Genomic DNA, 19,595 nt, shown 5'->3' on the forward strand with positions numbered 1-19,595 from the left:
TATATATATATAAGAAATTGATATCATATTTATATATGATTTATATTATGTAAATATATATTTAATATATTTCTTAAATCTTGGATGCAATTAATCACGATTAATCGATTTGACAGCCCTACAATATATTTATAATATCAATAATATAAATAAAACAAACAATATAATAACAACAATAAAATGTTTTAATGTTGAATATATTTTATATTAAAGCATAACATAACAGTGATGTTAAAGTAAAAAATTAGTAGAATTAAAGGCTACTTACAAAAATGGTTTCCTGGTCCAGGGAACCATCTTCCAATGTAGGCCGCCATCAACCCTGGATTAATTCCGATCTGTATCATAAAAATAAGATTTCAGTCGTGAGTTCAATGACATCTTTGCTTTAACAGTCTTCATTGTTAAAAGGCAACTTCAGGCAAAACCATAAAAACTTACAATGACATAGTCCAGATTGGGGGTAAGAATGTCAGGCAGTGTTTTCTTCATGACTTCCTCCTCTGACATGCCCTTAAAGCGATCGACTTTCCTCTTGACTTTCTTGAATGTTCCATCAATCTTCTCCTGTCCTTCAGCTGGCAGGGCCTCCTTATCCTCTTTAGCTTTCTTGGGTTTAGGTCCCGGTTTGGCTTTAGGTTCGCCTTTGGCTTTAGGTTCTTTGCTCGCTGGCCTTCCTCGCTTTCCTTTAGCAGGTGCTTAAACAGGGAAAAAACACTGACTCACTAAAAGCTACATGAGAGAACATATTCAGCCTGCTGAGCTCAATTCTAATGTTTAAAAATATAAGTACCTTTCTGTGCAGCTGCAGGCTCCAGTTGGGCAGCATCATCTAGGTGTGCAGGCATCTGCTGCATGCCTCCATCTTCTCTGGGTCCCTCCATCATAAAACCAGCATTGCCATTAGCCATGTGAGGATACTGAGCCTGAAGGGCCTGCAGATGCTGCTGAGCTGACTGAACCCTAGTTCAAAAATAAAACAGGGCCTGACTGAGTTGTCAGTCCAACTTAGACTTCTGTAGAAAAACACCTATCTTAAAAGCACATATTTAACAGCATTTAACAGGAAACAATGGTGTTTACAGGTAAAGTAACTTATTTATGGTATTGTTTGCATAATTATTCCTTCACTCAACAAGAAAAACATTTAACAGTTAGATAATACAAAAAGATGAAAATGCATTTGCGATTATTAGATTGCAGTTTTACCTTTGCATAAATATAATGGGATACTATTATTAATTATGTATTAATTATAGTTCATTATAAAACTATAATATTTTATAACTACAATAGTTTTAAATAAAAATGAAAATGTAAAACTAAAATAAATATATTGTTGAATAATTACAAATAATTTGAACATATCAGTTAACGGACACTTAAAGGCACAATATGTAATTTTTCGCTGCTAGGGGGCACGTATTCAAAATAAACAAAGAGGCAAAGGCATAGTTTGATGAAGCTGTGACTGAGTGTGGAATCATGGGAGTTGTGGTCTTCATCCCCACAGCCGAAGCAATCCGACGGGACTCGGGCAGAAATCATGTTCATGGATGAGCTAATGATTTATTAACGTAGTAGAATGAAGCAGAGTAAGACCGAAAGCCGTCGAAGCGAAACGAGGCTGCTGAACGAGCGTGACACACGGCTCGAAAGCAGCAGAGCTTTTATTATGCCACAGTCGACCGCTTCCACTCCTTCCGGTCGTGCGTATGTGGGGGGAAAAAAGCAGCGCTGTTCTATCACACTAGATACATTTGAAAGTTCTGTTATAATGCTACTCTGTGCGGTCGTCACCGGTCTAATAAAACGCACAACATATTAAAGCGTCTTTGGTGTTTCCATGTTTTCTACAAAACAAAACTTATGACGTCATTGGCAGGCGACACAATGACACTATGGACACGCTCCGTGTCACTAGTTAAAATTGCTTATTTCTCTGGATTTAAACATTCTTCGAAACATTTGGGATAATGTAGGTACACAAGTCAGCAAAATATATAACACTGTTCTAGTGGTTTTTGGATATTCTAATAAACATTTTTTTTTACATATTGTGCCTTTAAGTCTTATTTAACAAGAAACACTTAGAAGTTCACAGTTAGACAGCACAAAACAAAGACGAAAACACATTTGCAAACATTTTGATTTTAAACCTTTGCATAAATATAACGGCATAATAATAATAATGTATTAATTATAGTTGATAAACCATAATTGATTTATAAAATGAAAATGATTGATTTTAAAATTTAATATACGAATATAAAAAATAGTGGTTTTTGTATTTCTATTTTTTTAAATTAATATAATAGTTTAATCACTAGAAAACATTTCTACATGTCAGTTAACAGAAACTCAAGTCTTACTCAACAAGAAACACGCAGCATTTAAGAGTGGGCCAACATAAAACATTTGCAACCATTTAGATTGCAACGCTTATATAATGCCATAATAATAGTAATTATGTATTATTTATAGTTAATTATAAACTATACTATTTTTGTAATTACTATGAAACTAGTAATATTTCTAAAATAAATGTATACAATTAAAATACACATTAAATACAGTTTAATAACAAGAAATTACATCTACACATCAGTTAACTGACACTTCAACACAATAACAGCATCTACTTTACATTGGAGATTGTCTTATGTAAAGCAGGTGCAACTTCCGTAAAGTGATATTGAGTTCAACTATATCATTTGAGAAGTCAAGTCATTAATGCAACCCAGATCTTATTTTTTGCTGTAAAAAGAACATTTAATAATTGCAGGAACACATCAGTTTTCAAAACAAACACAAGTGGCAAGACCAAGGCAGTTTCTTCTTCATGTAAGCTGGACAATAACTTGTTATTGTTGTTTATTTCGTGCATGGCGGTACAGACTAGTTAGTAGCATTCCAAAACAGACTTAAATGCTGAATGTTATTAAAACAGCATAATAAAATCAGTGGGATCGTAATTAATCTAGGCGCCAATTGACGACATATGGGGCCACTCACCATTGTTGGAGGTATTCCGAGGGGGCATGAGGCAAAGATCCATAGAGCCTTTCATCCATCTCTACGGGATTTAACGTTACTTAAATAAATCAATATTTGTGTTCATTTCAAAAGCAATTTCAGTGGTATTCTCACAGGGGAATATTTAGAACCAACCCTTTTACTTATAGATTATTTTATAGTTCTATAATGAATAGGTTCAATTACACATAAATGCATTCCTAAATTTAGTGAATATCGAAACATATCCAGCCGGGTCTGGCTAAAGTGTATAAACCAGATCAGAAAAGGTTCGGTGTGCTGGATTTTAAACACACATTCCACACTAAGTTACTATTTTGCCACAGTCGGTAGTTTAAACTGCGGTACTCAGCAAACTAAACTAAATTGAGTAATTACATATGAACTCAGCAGGACAAATGCAGGTAACGTTAAAGGGCTAAGATCCTTTTTTTTCATAAACAAAAAAACAACAACAACATATGTTCTAGTGTTAGCATGTTCGGCTAACACTGGCCTAGTGTGCTAATTCATTAAGTACAATGAATGCTGGTCGCTAGCTAACTGTGCAGCGCGCTTCTATCGACATAAAATGCACTTCCATAGTGTTATTAATCAAATCAAGCTCTTATTTGTCAAATGAATACATACCGTTGTGATATGATTAGAACGATAGTCCACTGGAATGTTGATTTTTCTCGTTTTAGGAACAAAACCGGTGAAAGCAACAAAGATGAGACCAACAGCGAGAAATCGCTTTGACAGTGGAGCGTACCAAAGCACCAATACTAGGGGTGTGTTGGGCACAGTATGCCTTTTTCTTCCGTTAAATGTAAAAATAAAAACAAAGAAATCATCATTTAAGTTTTACCACAATTATATCTAATGTAAAAACTAAAAACGTACTGCAGGCTTTTAGTTTGATCTTAATTTCAGAATGGTGATGAAAAACTGCACCCCTCTTAAGTTAATAGTATGACCGTCGTCGCCTGTGTGACATTTAAACTCTTCAAAGCGTGCTTTCTATTGGCTGCGCTTCAATAAATAAGAAATGCCCATTTCCCGTTTAGCATGTCAAAATAAAGCTTTTAAGTATAAAGTTCTGTATGGCCACTTGCATCTGGTATTTCTGTAAATTAACGCAAAACATTTTTCTTTTTTGATTTCTCAACAACGAAGATTATCGCGGCTTTTATTTCAGACATATTAGAAAGTTTTGTGTTTTAATTTTAATTGTGACAATAACTAATACACATGGCTTTTTTAATATTGCTTTTATTTGGCCCTTAAACCGTTCCATTAGTAATACATAGATACATATAAAAAATAAAACACAGCGTACAAAATGACAAACATAGTACATAATTTTTACAGCAAAAATGAAGCTGGATTATGATGATGTAACAAAACAGGTATAAATGGTACTAAACAGTTATGCACACTGATTGCAAAATAACAAAATTCTAAAAAGTCTAAAAACAGCATTCAAAATGAGGTAAATTGAGTGATCTGTATTCAATAAGCACCATAAGGCGGGACTGAGCATGCCATCTGCAATACTACTATAAATCCATGCACATGCACACAGTGATAAACCTCTGCCAGAGTCCAGCTGTGGTTTCCATTAGGAATTTGCTCCACTGAAATACTCATTGAAATATGTGAGTGTCAAATAATCCCCACAATCACAAAATAACTTCAGTAAATGGAAACTACTTAAACAAAAAGAGTTAACATACATTACTGTTCAAAAGTTTGAATAAGATTTTTTTTTTTAAAAAGAAGTCCCTTATGCTCACCAAGGCTGCATTTGTTTGACCCAAAATACAGTAAAAACAGTAATATTGTGAAATATTATTACAATTTAAAATAACTGTTTTCTATTTGAATATATTTTAAAACGGAATTTATTCCTGTGATGTAAAGCTGAATTTTCTGCATCATTACTCCAGTCTTCAGTGTCACATGATCCTTCAGAAATCATTCTAATATGCAGATTTGCTGCTCAAGTAATACTTCCTATTATTATCAATGTAGACAATGAAAAAACAGTGCTGCTTAACATTTGTGTTCCGCATTTATTTGAAATAGAAATCTTTTTAACATTATACATGTCTTTACTGTCACTTTTAAATCAAATGAATGCATACTTGCTGAATAAAAGGATTAAGTCCTTTAAGAAAAAAAAAAATCTTACTAACCCCAAACCTTTTAACGGTAGTGTATGACTGAAGTTTCCTTAAAAGGATAAAAACAGAGGCACAAGATTAACAAATGTCTCAATCTGAAAGTCTCATGTTTCATGTTCAGTCAAGTTAAGTCAAGTTAACAAATCTTCGTTACACACACACACAAATCACATACATTAAATTATTTGGGTAACAACTCAAATAATCACTCAGAATCAATTGAATCAATCACTCAGAAACAGCCAAAACATTTAAAATATTAAACAAAACAATTTTTAAAAACATTTTAGTTGGTCCTTCTCAGTACATACAACTTTTCTCAGGCTGTTCAGTTGTTGTTGCTACATCTGATGTCTGGAATCTGGTCTGCAAATGGCTGCATTGTCCACCAGTTGTCCGATACCTGGTCTAGAGAGTTTTGATCATTATTACAAGCACCTGACACATAAAAACTGTAAATTGTTCATATTCTTTCTGTACACAATATTTGTATACCCATATTTGTAGAAGGATGGACCCCAAATGCTTGCTGTGGTTCTCTTTGTGATCCATGGGCACAGGTCTCCTCATACTCAGGGTCATGCTGCTCTTCTTTGATTGGCAATTTTTTGGCATCCTCTAGAATAAACAATGACAAAGTATGTTGGTTAACAACATATATTTTGTTATACACAGTCTTCAATTGTGAATCTCTTCACCTTTGGCCAGAGTCAGATCAAATGTGTAGGTTGTCTCTTGGACCTCTTGAGTCCTCACCACTCCCTTCATTTGATCCCTGAGCTCTTTTAACTTGATGAAGAAGTGCACTTTGTCCTGAGCACGAGGAAAATGGGAACAGCGTGGGCTTGATGATGGCATCAGATAGCAAACCTGGACAAAAGAAGCTCATATCTAATCAATATGCAACTATGAACAGGAGCATTAAACTATCAACAAAGATAATCGTACCGTCTCCGTTTCTGGGACTTTGTAAGGCTGCAATCCGAACTCTAAGTTCTTAGCCTTTACTCCAAAAATCTCCTTGCAAAATATTTCATAAATACCTGTAATATCAAACGGGATTAACTTACATCATAAATAAGAGTTTAGACTTAAATCGATAGCAAATCAATGACTTACATTTTCCATTGAACACAGCGATTAAAGGTCTGTATTTCTGGAGCTTTTCCAAAAGCTGGTGGCCACCTTCACGGATCTCTTTGCTGCAAACCAACACTCAAAATATTCACATGTATTCACATCAAGCATCTTCTTGAGACTAAACATCAAATTAGGACATGAAGCTGATTTTTTAGGTGCGGTCACATTAGCGAAATGTCTGCAAAATTTCCATTGTTTCAAACTTTCCCAAAAGGTCCATTGTCTATTGTCAGTGGTGTATTAAAAAAATGAAGCTTTGTTCACACAGAAAATCACTTTCAAACTAAGCAGCTTGAACCTGTTATGTCCTCGCACAAAATGACTGAATTTCATCTGCGAAACTTGCAGAGCAACCATTAATATAACCACACCTTTTACAGGGATAATGTAAATGTTAAGCTCTTACTTTGATAGGTCTTTACTCCCAGGTGTAGTCCTCTCCACCATATTGGTGAAACCAATGCCATACCGTTCAGGTAGTGTCTGATCGTGCACGTGGTTGAGCTGTTCATCAGTCAGCCCGGAAAGAAATAAGCACTTCCCTACGAGACATTCAGCAAACAATAAGACAAACATAAATATATAAATATTTTTCACAAAAAATAAATCAGCTGAATAATACATACAAAAATGGTTCCCAGGATTTGGATAATGCCTTCCCTTGTAGGCTGACAACAGTCCAGGATTGATGCCGATCTGTAAAATTAGCAATGACTTTATACAAACAAACCAACAGATAAATATAAATATATACAAATTTGCATAAAAATGTCATACAATAAATATATATATAATAAATATTAATGATATCATTTATTCATATGTATTAACTTGTATCAATATTAAAATTCATATAATTTATTAATATATACATTTAAAAAAACTTGCTGACTATACAAAACAGAATCTTACAATCAGCATGTCAAGATTATGTGTGATGACGTCTGGCAGCTTTCTAGCCATGACTTCCTCCACGGACATCCCGTTGAACCGATTTAACATCCTCTTCGCTTTCTTGGCAGACTCTTCAGCTTCTGTCTTTTCCTTTCCTTCACCTTTTAGAGGCCTTCCCCTTTTCTTTCCTTTTGCTGGAGTTATTGGAAGGGCTGCAAAACAGATGTTTAATAAGTTGCAGAAACATCCCAGTTAGACGCACCGTGAGGATGGAAAAGGTTGAACCTGGTGGTTGGGCAGAGAGTTGCTGAGGCTGTTGAGGTTGTTCCAGATATGGATCTTGATGCACTGCTAAATCAGTCATGATTTTGTCCTCCACAGGTCTCTCTGCGTATTGGGCGGCATTAATCATCTGTTGGTGCTGCGGCACCTGCTCTGCCTGGTACTGCTGAGGATTGGTTTGGTACCTGAGAAAACAAAATTACAAAGACACTGCACTTACTTCAAAAGCTATGGTAATAATCTGATCTCCTTGTCAGTGTTCACAGATTTAACATACACGTCATATACCATTTTGAGAGCATTTGTTGCAATCACAGTATACAAATCTCTCATTTATTTAAAACATTTAAGAAAGCAACTCTTTGGGGATCTTTTCGGGCTGGGCAAACTCACCAGTACTGAAGATAATCCATAGGGGCCGTCAGAGATGAATACTGCCTTTCTTCCATCTTAATTGGTGGTCTTACTTTAATAGATTAATATTCATGTTTATGTTACTGATATACCAGCTGGTAAACCACACCTCCCTTTGTTTAATCTCTTCTTTTACATCTGTCCTATTATGCTTAGCTTATCAATTAAACGTCACAGGATAACATGACATACTAATTTTATCTAGAAACATACACATTTCAAAGACTATTCAACCTGTCATGAGCAACACTGTGGTATGCAGCGAACTAGCTCATTACACTCAATAAGCTAAGAGCTGTTTGTGGACCACTGACCGAATACAAGCATTAAAATCACTCGTTTCGTCACATACAGGTATATTTCTCTGCGTTAGGATTATGAATCTTACCTGCCATACATATTCTTCAGACCTTTTCTGACACATACCAGTATTTAGTGCAGAAAAGTATGAGCTAAATGATGCTACACATGATGAATGAAGCCGCTTGTAGGTAAAAATGTCAACAAAGGTAAAGGCCAAGTTCAAAATAAAAGTCCCTAATTTAATGCATGATAGAACGATAGTTACATAGTTTTTGGATTTAACGCTTTTCATTTTATCTATTTATTACAGACAACTAGTAAAAAAAATTAACATTTTAAAACATTAAAACGAGCTACCATTCGTGCCGAACTTGAATCCATACTTCTATACTTTTAACCGTTAGTTTTTCTAATGGCTGATTTCACATGGTTGGACTCAACCATTATTACAAAAGGGAGGTCACGTTTTTCTCTTCATACATTTATATAAAACGCATTTTATGGTGTGCAGAAAATTACCAGTGTTCAATTAAGTTTTATTAATGTTTGAGTTTTATCGGTTTCATTTCTTTCCATCAATTGCTTAGTGAAATTAGGGCAAACCATTCATTATGTGGTCCCTATGAAAAAAGTGATTTACAGAGTTCCAAAGCGAACATGTGAGACATGTAACAAGAACTGCTGAATGTCGTGCAACGAAACCTGTAATGTTCTTTCGATTATAACGTGATTATAACATAACAAGGTTAGTATATGCCTCTCCAGATTTGATCCTGCTTAATGTGGGAATTATAATACTGTTTTTATATAATAGCACATGTGCTTCACTACGTTTAAGATCGCTAGCAGTGATAAAATGACCTTATAGCAAAAAGTGATTAAACTGACTGATAAAATACTTATCTATGTCACATAAAATGCTTAAGTGTTTATTAATTATTTTTTTGAGTTGCATTTAAATAAGCTTTGATTGACCTATATGAAACTGTGTATTTAGACTAGCTGTGTTGATTTAAACATGAAAATAATAATGACTTTTTGTTATTATTGTCATTTTGATATAATTTTATGAATAATCTAATAATATTTGTTGTTGTTATTTAAAATAGTCATTAAATAATTTAATTGTTGGTAATGGGTTAACATTACCCAACATCTCCTTCCTATTTAAATATTAACAGAGCAATTAGAAGGGCAATTATAACTTTTTTCTTTCTTTAGGTAAAAATTAATTTAATTTAATTGGCAGAACATTTGTCAGCCAGCTGGGTTTGAAGGATGCCAGCAGGTGTATCGTGGCCAAGATATCTACGGATGTTTACAGCCAGTGTGTTGTCAATGTTTGCTGGAGCACAGGTTGTGCACCAGTATTACCGTCCTGATTTAGTAAGTTTCCAAATCAGATTTTGTGCTTTTTTTATTTGTTTAGGTGTTTGTGCAACCTAGATATTTATCTGTAAATGTAAATTGCAATTTTCAACCCATTTTATTTCTGTAATTTAACTTTAGAGGTTTTATTGTTTTAATTTATTGATAGATCCATTGAATTACATGCACCAATGAATTGTTCTCAATAAGTCCAGAAATGTGCATTTTGAAAGCAAATTGGGTACATTTACAGTCATGTTGACTGTAAACATTAAGTACAGTATAAACAATGTTTTTTTTTCTTGCATTATAGACCATTCCAGACGTCCCACCAAAGCCTGGAGAACTGCAAACAGAACTTCTTGGCTTGAAAGAAGGACAGACAGACTCAGCGTCTCCGAAACAATGACCCGTTGATTTGTTTTTCTTAACTAACATGCAAAGCCTAACTGATGATACAAAATTAATTTTATTCTGTGAATAAAGCGATTTATACGAACATGTAATGCATCTTCATTTGTCATATAAAATACTTTGTAACTCAACACTCTGTGACAAGTTATTTATTTGTAAATTTTCAGTTTTTGCGTATTATAGCTTTATTCAGAATTTCTCTAACCAGATCTTTTATTACTTAACTTAAGGGGAAAAATAAATTAGATAATTATTAAAAATATAACTGTTCTCTGGGTTGTCATCTCTGAATTCTTTTAATAGTCGCTATTTTTGTTACTCTGGACTTTTATTATGAAAATACCTGTCAACGTGCAAACGGAAGTAAGCGTGTGTATATTTGAGACTGTATTGTAGAGAATGTATAGCTGAACGCACTCGTCTGTCAAACAGAGGGCAGCTCTGGTGCGGGGAAATATGCCGACCTTGTCCTTGCCACTTTCAGACCTGCTTAGAAATAAGGATAGTTTTAAGAGGCTGATCGCGCACTTTAAGTATTTGCACACTAGAAGAGGAATATGGACGGTCAACACCAGCACGCCGTGGATCTCGAGCTCCCGGGGACCGAAATCTGCTCTCGTGTCCCGGAGACAGGTTCCTGTGGGACAGCTGACAGCAGGGGACATGTGCACCGGCTCCAGTGAGGACAAGACCAGCTGGCTCTGGTCTATTTACAATGAAACCAAACAGCAAACGCAAGGTTAGTTTAGATTCATGTTATAGAAATTCCTCTCAAGACGCTGGCCATCTGTCAAAGGGCAAGAAGGCATTTTGGATGTTGTATATTGACCATCCATGAATACTTTTTTCTATTTTTTTGTCCTAGTATTAACCTACATTAGGCTGTATTATATTATATAGGCTGTAAGATTTTAGTTATTTATTTAAGTGATATGCTGATTAATCTATGTTGTGTGATTGGACATCATGCTGTTGTATGAATATAATACATTTATGTACTTGAGAACCAATTTTTTTATAATACGTTTTTATTCACATCTATAATTGTCTGTAATACATTTGTGTACCTGCATAATAATACTATAACATTTTATAAAGAGACAGCTGGCCGGACTATACAATTAAGTCATTAGTACTAAATGTTATTATTATATTAACATACTATTGTAGTATTTATCAATATATTTAAAATTCTCTTTTTTTATTTTAAGTTTTAGTAATGTTTTATGGTTATCATTATATCTAAACGTCTATGTAGCTTGAATACATTTTAATTTCAGTTTCAAATGTTAGAATTTCAACTATAATTTATTTTATTCAGGTTGGATGCCAAGGAAGCTTTTTAATTAAATTTACATTATAATCTAATATTTGTATTTTATTTTGTTTCAGCTTTATTTTAATATTTTTTATTAATTTAATTAATACAAATATTTTAAGTAGTTTTTGTTTTAGTTAACAATAATACTGGCCATTACATGAAAACCATGCAGGAATATTCACATACAAAGATTTACTTTTCATAATTAATGTCTCACTACAGGTTCATCAGTAATCATTTTAGTTCCGTTTTCAATTCAATTCAAGTTTATTTGTATAGCGCTTTTCATGATACAAATTGTTGCAAAGCAACTTTACAGCAAATTAAGTTTCTACAATATTTAGTGGTTTTGAATTATTATATTTATTATAACTTATAGCAAATATGATAAAAATGTGAACTTAAAGGGTCAATTATTTATTAACACACAAATGTTTTTTCCCCCACAGATTTAATTCCTGTCATATCAAACAACTTTGTAAACCCAGACACCATCTTTGCTAATAATCAGATGAGTCTGCAGGACATTGAGATCTATGGCTTTGACTATGATTACACACTGGCATTCTACTCCAGTCACCTTCACACACTCATATTCAACATCGCCCGAGACATCCTCATCGATGAGCACAGGGTGAGTGACCCAAGACCTCATTTATGTATATATAATATTGTAAGAATGATGAAATCCATCAAAAGTGGCACAGAAATTACACCCTTAAAACCAGGATATTTTTAGTTTCGGCAAATTAATGTTTTCTGAATATCTTGTCTCTTTCTGTCCCCATAACAGTATCCCGAGGGACTGAAGGAATATGATTATATGCCAAATTTTGTGATTCGTGGTCTGCACTATGATGTACAGAAGGTAGGTGTCCAGTCCTGATCTACTGTAGATGCAGTTTTCATGGATTTTGGCTAACCTGTCAATCTCCTCTGCTTACTAGGCCTTACTGATGAAGATTGATGCCTTTCATTATATCCAGCTGGGTACAGTATACAGGTAGAGTGCAACAAACAATCTACAATAATATTTTTTACTATTTTATGCATTATTATTAATATCAGGAAGGATAGGTTCTCTTATTGTCATTTGAATGTTTCTATAGGGGTCTTAATCCTGTGCCAGAAAAGGAGGTCATTGCGATGTACGAGGGCTCCCATGTACCCCTCGAGATCATGAGTGACTTCTATGGCAAGGTCTCTAAGCTTGAAGTCTTTTGCTTGTCAAGAGTTTTGTTTGAGAGCCTAAAAATTTGGTCACATTAGCAACATTTTGACAACATTTAGCATGAAAAATAGTGTAGCGATGTAAGATGCACAGCTCACACAGAAGTCACTTTCAAATCGAGCAGCTTTCTGTTGGTCAACGGAGTGAATTGGCATGACCAACTTGAATGCATTACAAAATCTGCTTGGACAAATCTTTTGCCTTAATGTGAAATTCACAATTGCATGCATTCCTATTGAAATGACTGGATTTCACCATGAAAATCTGCTGAACATCAGTAAATGTGACCACCCTTAAAACAGCTTTTTCAATCTGTCCGTATAGAGCTCTCACGGTCACACCATGAAGCAGTTCATGGATATCTTCTCCCTGCCAGAAATGACGCTGCTATCATGCGTTAATGACTACTTCATGAAGCACAACATCGACTATGAGCCTGTTCATCTTTATAAAGACGTCAAGGTACAGTTGTTCCTCCAAGCGTGTTATGTGTCAGAGCAGTACTCACCTTATGATTCAAAAATCAAGATTTCCTTCACCAATATCAGTTTCTACGGAAACCGAGTGCTGTTGTATTTAGGGTACCACAGATGTCAGAAAGCACAGGATCTCTTGAGCTCACATTTTGGATAAATATGGCCCCTGAAGGTGCTATTTAAGTTTGTAGTGAGCGGCCTGGAGAGAAGCAGTGTTACAGATGGTCAAATGTCTTTTATTGGGTCTGAAGATCAGTGTAATTACTAAAAGACGCACACCATTGCTCTTATATTTAGTCCTGCCCATAATTATGAATTAACAAGTCTCAAAGGACATGTGACTGTGCCCAGATGAAATGACTGAGAGTTTTCACAGGAGGTGTCTGGAAGTGCGTCAGGGCTTTGTGTGTTGTTTTAGTGCAGAACATTGATGTTACATTGGCTTTGATGTTCTGCATCTGGTCTGTTTCTCTATTCCCAGGAGGCCATAGGAGATGTCCATGTCAGAGGGATTATGTATCGAGCGGTAGAGGCTGATATCGGTAATTTTCAGAGTTCTTACCTGGACATGCATGCAGACCTCATTAAAGCTCGAGAGATCTGAACACATTTGAACAAATCAGAGTTATAACATGACTTAGTCATGGGAATTGTTTAATAATGACAATAAATATGTGTTGTAAAGTACTGTATAAAAATTAATGGCCCATTGTTGTGCCATTCATCCACGACCATCACCTCATGTTGCAGCATGATAATGCACGGCCCCATGTTGCAAGGATCTGTACACAATTCCTGGAAGCTGAAAACATCCCAGTTCTTGCATGGCCAGAAATACTCACCGGACATGTCACCCATTGAGTGTGTTTGGGATGCTCTGGATCGACATATACTTTCAGAGTTCTTACCTGGACATGCATGCAGACCTCATTAAAGCTCGAGAGATCTGAACACATTTGAACAAATCAGAGTTATAACATGACTTAGTCATGGGAATTGTTTAATAATGACAATAAATATGTGTTGTAAAGTACTGTATAAAAATTAATAATACACTGAACAAATATATATAATAATAATAATAGTATACTGTCATACACAATATAAAGCATAATAATATATAGAAATTAAATGATCAAATAATATTATTTTTATTCTATTTATATTAAATCTATTTTATTAACTATTAGTATTATTATCATAAAGAATTGATAAATAATAATCTATAATAATAATAACAACCTGCTCACTAACACAGATTTAGACAGATTTGTGAACAATATCTGAGAGAAATAGGCCTTTTGTGTACATAGAAAAAGTCTTAGATCTTTGAGTTCAGCTCATGAAAAATGGGGGCTGATATAAAAATTAAATATAATAATAATAATAATAATAGTATACTGTAATACACAATATAAAGCATAATAATATATAGAAATTAAATGATCAAATAATATTATTTTTATTCTATTTATATTAAATCTATTTGATTAACTATTAGTATTATTATCATAAAGAATTGATAAATAATAATCTATAATAATAATAACAACCTATAAAATAATAATAATAAATATATAATATATTATTATTAATCATAATAATAATAATTGTTGTTATTATTATGATTAATAAATAATTATGTACTGTAGCATACCATTTTAAAATGTAATAATATACAGTGGTGTGAGGCTAAATTGAAAGTCAAAATAAACATCAATGCACATAAAAAAAATGCACACCTTACTTAGAATTTCTACAAAGCCATTCTGACTAACTGCTCATATGAAATGCTCTTTTCAAATAAAATGTATTTATTGTAGAGATCGAGGCATGAACTACATCGTTGGTAAAGACTGGCGGGACCTGTTTGATGTTGTCATAGTGCAATACTAAATTGAAAGTCAAAATAAACATCAATGCACATAAAAAAAATGCACACCTTACTTAGAATTTCTACAAAGCCATTCTGACTAACTGCTCATATGAAATGCTCTTTTCAAATAAAATGTATTTATTGTAGAGATCGAGGCACTAAACCTGGCAGCGCTGAATCAATCCTAAATCAATGTCATTCTGACATAATTACAGCCTCCCTAACAGATTATTTTATTTAAATAATGTCAAAGGACCTTTGAGGAGGTATTTAAGCATGCCAACCGTTCTTGAATCCAGAAAGTATGAGCATGTGTGTTTTTCTGGTTTCTAAAGACCATTCAGACGAGTTACTGATAAAGGCGTGTTGCTATGGGACAGAATTCACCACCTTGAGAAAGGGCAGATCTATAAACAGGTAATATTTAATTCCCGGGTGTTCAGCTGCGAACTGTTTCTATTCGGTAAAGATGCCGGAATCTGATCTCTTCACTTTATCTGTTACCAGGGAAACCTGTATGAGTTTTTGCGGCTTACAGGCTGGAGGGGCTCAAAGGTTTTGTACTTTGGAGATCACATTTACAGCGACCTTGCCGTAAGGATCATATTCTGTTGTTTTCTGCGTGTACACAAACATACTGCTTTTTGATTTGATAATAAGGTACGCTCTGATATTAGTGAAGTGACGTGACCCATACTCGGAATTAGTGCTTTGCTTTTATCCCATCTAAAGTGTGCACACACACACACCCTGAGCAGTGGGCAGCCATTTTTTTGCTGCGGCGTCCGGGGAGCAGTTGGGGGTTCGGTGCCTTGCTCAAGGGCACCTCAGTCATGGTATTGAAGGTGGGAGAAAGCGCTGTACATTCACTCCCCCCACCTACAATCCGGGTTCAAGATTCAAGAATCGAACCCACAACCTTTGGGTTACGAATCCGACTCTCTAACCATTAGGCCATGACTTCCCCACATTGTTTTGCTTTATTTGTCGGTTTGGATTCTAGGATATGCAGAGTATTGGCAATAATTAGTCTTATTAATATCATTTGTACTTCAAAAAGTTAACATGTCTCCACATGCCCTGTACTGATATCAAAGGCAATCATTTGGTGTAATGAAAATGATGTTATGATGTATGTAGGACCTGACCCTGAAACACGGTTGGAGAACAGGAGCTATCATTCCTGAGCTGCGTAAAGAGATCAAAATCATGAATACTGAGGAGTACGTCCACACCATGACCTGGCTGCAGGCCCTGACCGGACTGCTGGAACAAATGCAGGTCAGACCACCAGGAGGCGCTCTAAATCACATAACAGCACCACAACCCAATTTACTTTGTAATCTGATGTGCTTCAGAGTGAAACTTGAACCAATTATTTTAGACTAGTTTTGGTCTAGTTATGAAGCTGTATGTGTTTTTATGTTGCAGGTGCACTGGGACCCTGCGTCACAAACAGTCATTCAGCAGTGGATCAATGAAAGGGAGGAGATGAGGTAAGTATCCTTCATATTTTTCTATTAAGATTACTTTTTAATCTTTATATTTTTACTCTACAAACAGACCAGTGTTATTTTTAATATAATTGAGATACAAATATAGTTTTTATTCATTTTTCTTTCAGTTTTAGCTTTGGTTATTTTAGTATGTCAAAAATTTTTATTTAAATTTAAGTTAATCAAATAAAATAATAAAATAAGTTTAGATTTTTTTAAATAATTTGTTTTATTTCAGTTAAAGTTTTAAAATAATGGAAATGTTTTTATGGTATTAGTTTTAGTTAACTACAATAACCCTGACAGACAAACATTTGGGTTCATTATAGAGGAACATGGCATTTAGAATCATTCAAAAATTATTTTCTTCTAACCACTGTATACATTAGACTATATTGATGGCATAGAGAAAATGTAATACTGTAGATAAACTAAGGTTATTCCTGCATTTTGATTTGTATTTTATTTCAAATGTTTTTTGAAACGGCCAAAAAGTCGGGTGTGACGGTACATGTATTCATCCCGAACCGTCCAACCAACCCAAAACAAGAACGGCGATGTTTTAAATCAGCGGTGTGGGAAAGTTTCGGGTTCTAGAGATGCACCGGTCAACGGCTATAAATCAAAACCGGTTTTTAGTTTTATTTTGGCCGATCTCTATTCCAGAATTGTACATAAACTGCATTGTACTTTTCCCAAAATGTAATTTATGTGGAAGTTTTATGAAGTCTGTAAAGAGGAGAAAATACTGTAGTAGGCAGATCAAGTTCACTGTTCACGATGCTTGAAATATAGGAAGACAAATATGTAGGGGTTAATATGAATGTATCTCTGAGAGGAACTGACCGTCGTCAGAAACTGTTCAATAAGTGCCACCTGCTGTCAGAGAATAAATCTGCATTTTCAGTCAGTTTGTCTGCTGTTTTGTTTTGTGCAGGTGTCTTATGTAGCATCATTTTACAAATCTAAAGTCAGACCATTCTGTTTTTGCTTTAAATCTTGAAATGATACAATCTGATTCAAATAAAAAACAGCTGCTCATGCTACATGTATGTAGCACTACTGTCTGTTCAAAATAAATTAAAAATACATTTCCTGTTGTACTGAACTCGTATAAACCGTAACCCCCAAACCAAGGCACGTACCGAACTGTTACACCCCTAGCCAAAAAGTGTTACTTTTTTGTATCCAATTCTTAAAAACAAATTGTTTTTAACAGGTTACGGACCAAAGACATCTTCAATGCCCAGTTCGGGAGTCTTTTCCGCACATACCACAACCCGACGTACTTCTCGCGCCGTCTTTCCCGCTTCGCCGACATCTACATGCCGTCCCTCAGCTGTCTGCTGAACTACGACCTCCAGCACACCTTCTACCCCAGACGCACGCCCCTGCAGCACGAGTCTCCTATCTGGCCCGAGCAGACCAGCACCGGAGCCATGAACATCCCCTTCCAGAGCCACAGGACAACCACCGGTTCCGAATAGAGAGAATGTACAAGACACATGCTGTAAAATGTACGTACCACAGAGCAGCTGCAGTTACATGTTACATCACTTTAATCAGATTCGGCTCTAGTTTTAAAGACACGTGTGGGTAAGTCACTTCATATCACTTTAGTCGTAGATCTGTGCTGTGGTACATGCAAACTGTGGATACCTTCTTTTTGATACCATGTAAAACACTCTGGACAAGAGAGTACTTAAGGAATTTTGTGGTGTTTTAATGTGCCTCGTAGTGTAAGGGAGATTTTCTTTTTTTTCTTTCATCATTGGCCTTCATAAAAACCTCCATTATGCTTATTGATAGACTAAGGGAGAGAATATTTAACACACACGAAAGTGAATGTACATACAGAAGGGTTAAAAATCAAGTTGATTTTGAGCTGAACCTGGTTGCAGATAGCTAATGAAGAACAACTTGTGTTTGAACCAAAAGGGAAACTCTAAGGAAGGCAGATGGACTCTATATTCATTTTGAAATGATCATAAAAACAGTTTCAGTGTTTAATGTTTTAAAAGAGCCTTACATACTGTGTTTAGCAATATTTGATGATAATGTACAAGTGGCTTCAAAAGTTTGAGACCGCTAGTGAAAAAGATATACACTTCCGTTCAGAAGTTTGGGGTCAGTCAGATTTTTATTTTATTAATTTAAATTTAAATTTGTTTTATTTTGAAAAAAAAAAAAAAGTATTTTATTCAGCAAGATGAATAAACATTCATCTTACATTGATCAAAAGTAACAGTAAAGGCATTTATAATGTCACAAAAGATTTCTATATTTTTATTTAATTTTTTTAACCTTTTTTTTAATTCAAAGAATCCTGCAAAATGTATTACCATTTCCAGAAAAATATAAGCAGCACAATTGTTTTCAACAGTGATAATAAGAAATGTCTCTTGAGCAGCAAATCAGCATCTTAGAATGATTTCTGAAAGATCATGTGACTCTGAAGACTGGAGTAATGATGCTGAAAATTCAGCTTTGCATCACAGGAATAAATTACATTTTAACAGTTCTTTTAAATATTTTAATAAGACAGTATTTCACAATATTACTGTATTTTTGATCAAATAAATGCTGGTTTGGTGAGCATAATAAATGTATATTAATCTAAAAAAATCTTACCTCAATCTTTTAAATTGTTGTTTCTTTTTATTACAAATTATATACAGTACAAAAATTTGAGTAAAACTGAAAAAATGCGAATTTGACATCAGGGACTGTATTTTATTTGTTATTAAAATTATTATTTGAAAAAAAAAAAAAAGTATTTTATTCAGCAAGATGAATAAACATTCATCTTACATTGATCAAAAGTAACAGTAAAGGCATTTATAATGTCACAAAAGATTTCTATATTTTTATTTAATTTTTTTAACCTTTTTTTTAATTCAAAGAATCCTGCAAAATGTATTACCATTTCCAGAAAAATATAAGCAGCACAATTGTTTTCAACAGTGATAATAAGAAATGTCTCTTGAGCAGCAAATCAGCATCTTAGAATGATTTCTGAAAGATCATGTGACTCTGAAGACTGGAGTAATGATGCTGAAAATTCAGCTTTGCATCACAGGAATAAATTACATTTTAACAGTTCTTTTAAATATTTTAATAAGACAGTATTTCACAATATTACTGTATTTTTGATCAAATAAATGCTGGTTTGGTGA

At 34.4% G+C, this 19,595-nt stretch overlaps 4 protein-coding genes and 1 long non-coding RNA gene across 9 annotated transcripts in view; 3 read left to right on the forward strand and 2 right to left on the reverse strand.

The window, feature by feature from the left end:
• The window catches only part of LOC107574789 (uncharacterized), a 6,323-nt gene extending 3,642 nt beyond the window's left edge, over nucleotides 1-2,681 (forward strand). Inside the window, exon 3 of the long non-coding RNA XR_001607732.1 lies at nucleotides 2,671-2,681. This is a non-coding gene — a long non-coding RNA (uncharacterized lncRNA). The remainder of the gene's footprint in view (nucleotides 1-2,670) is intronic.
• Nucleotides 1-3,792, reverse strand: part of LOC107574736 (G/T mismatch-specific thymine DNA glycosylase-like) — a 6,324-nt gene extending 2,532 nt beyond the window's left edge. The window contains exons 1-5 of the mRNA XM_016261186.1: nucleotides 3,667-3,792; nucleotides 3,016-3,076; nucleotides 794-963; nucleotides 442-698; nucleotides 269-338 (exon numbers count right to left, since the gene is read on the reverse strand). Coding sequence (XP_016116672.1) covers nucleotides 269-338; nucleotides 442-698; nucleotides 794-963; nucleotides 3,016-3,074 — 556 coding nt within the window. The 5' untranslated portion in view covers nucleotides 3,075-3,076; nucleotides 3,667-3,792. The remainder of the gene's footprint in view (nucleotides 1-268; nucleotides 339-441; nucleotides 699-793; nucleotides 964-3,015; nucleotides 3,077-3,666) is intronic.
• A 1,394-nt stretch (nucleotides 3,793-5,186) lies between these two features.
• Nucleotides 5,187-8,415, reverse strand: tdg.2 (thymine DNA glycosylase, tandem duplicate 2). Of its 2 annotated transcripts, XM_016261193.1 has the most exons (11): nucleotides 8,323-8,415; nucleotides 7,914-7,986; nucleotides 7,524-7,705; nucleotides 7,257-7,450; nucleotides 6,971-7,040; nucleotides 6,751-6,886; nucleotides 6,324-6,406; nucleotides 6,153-6,247; nucleotides 5,903-6,074; nucleotides 5,700-5,822; nucleotides 5,187-5,612 (listed from the first exon to the last, which is right to left on the reverse strand). In XM_016261193.1, exons 1-11 carry the CDS (start codon nucleotides 8,327-8,329, stop codon nucleotides 5,533-5,535), a joined length of 1,215 nt encoding a protein of 404 aa, XP_016116679.1. In that variant the 5' UTR covers nucleotides 8,330-8,415; the 3' UTR covers nucleotides 5,187-5,532. The 2 variants fall into 2 exon arrangements, with proteins under 2 accessions (XP_016116679.1, XP_016116685.1); XM_016261199.1 differs by lacking the exon at nucleotides 7,914-7,986.
• A 483-nt stretch (nucleotides 8,416-8,898) lies between these two features.
• uqcc6 (ubiquinol-cytochrome c reductase complex assembly factor 6) lies at nucleotides 8,899-10,081 on the forward strand. 4 transcript variants are annotated; one of them, XM_016261221.1, is made up of 3 exons: nucleotides 8,899-8,941; nucleotides 9,487-9,623; nucleotides 9,919-10,081. In XM_016261221.1, exons 2-3 carry the CDS (start codon nucleotides 9,516-9,518, stop codon nucleotides 10,012-10,014), a joined length of 204 nt encoding a protein of 67 aa, XP_016116707.1. In that variant the 5' UTR covers nucleotides 8,899-8,941; nucleotides 9,487-9,515; the 3' UTR covers nucleotides 10,015-10,081. The 4 variants fall into 4 exon arrangements, with proteins under 4 accessions (XP_016116707.1, XP_016116699.1, XP_016116694.1 ...); XM_016261213.1 differs by having other exon boundaries at nucleotides 8,903-8,982; nucleotides 9,459-9,623; XM_016261208.1 differs by having other exon boundaries at nucleotides 8,903-8,982.
• Nucleotides 10,082-10,377: 296 nt separating this feature from the next.
• On the forward strand, nucleotides 10,378-18,545 carry nt5dc3 (5'-nucleotidase domain containing 3). Its single transcript, XM_071582360.1, is given in 12 exon segments — nucleotides 10,378-10,758; nucleotides 11,790-11,974; nucleotides 12,134-12,208; nucleotides 12,288-12,343; nucleotides 12,450-12,540; nucleotides 12,896-13,033; nucleotides 13,529-13,589; nucleotides 15,177-15,340; nucleotides 15,431-15,517; nucleotides 16,064-16,204; nucleotides 16,355-16,419; nucleotides 17,639-18,545. Coding segments are annotated over 12 exon segments (1,614 nt in total). The 5' UTR covers nucleotides 10,378-10,475; the 3' UTR covers nucleotides 17,907-18,545.
• The last annotated feature ends 1,050 nt before the right edge of the window (nucleotides 18,546-19,595 follow it).

Source organism: Sinocyclocheilus grahami, unplaced genomic scaffold, assembly GCF_001515645.1.
Source record: "Sinocyclocheilus grahami isolate Dianchi unplaced genomic scaffold, SAMN03320097.WGS_v1.1 scaffold31.1, whole genome shotgun sequence".
Classification (NCBI taxonomy): domain Eukaryota; kingdom Metazoa; phylum Chordata; class Actinopteri; order Cypriniformes; family Cyprinidae; genus Sinocyclocheilus; species Sinocyclocheilus grahami.

Bases quoted from the DNA above. Each gene is read 5' to 3' on its own strand.
- uqcc6 (XM_016261221.1), top strand. From the start codon at position 9,516: ATGCCAGCAGGTGTATCGTGGCCAAGATATCTACGGATGTTTACAGCC. The intron at 9,624-9,918 runs GTAAGTTTCCAA...CTTGCATTATAG, and splicing joins AGTATTACCGTCCTGATTTA to ACCATTCCAGACGTCCCACC.
- tdg.2 (XM_016261193.1), bottom strand. The intron at 7,041-7,256 runs GTAAGATTCTGT...CTAATTTTACAG, and splicing joins ATAATCTTGACATGCTGATT to ATCGGCATCAATCCTGGACT. The intron at 5,823-5,902 runs GTGAAGAGATTC...TGTTTATTCTAG, and splicing joins TGATCTGACTCTGGCCAAAG to AGGATGCCAAAAAATTGCCA.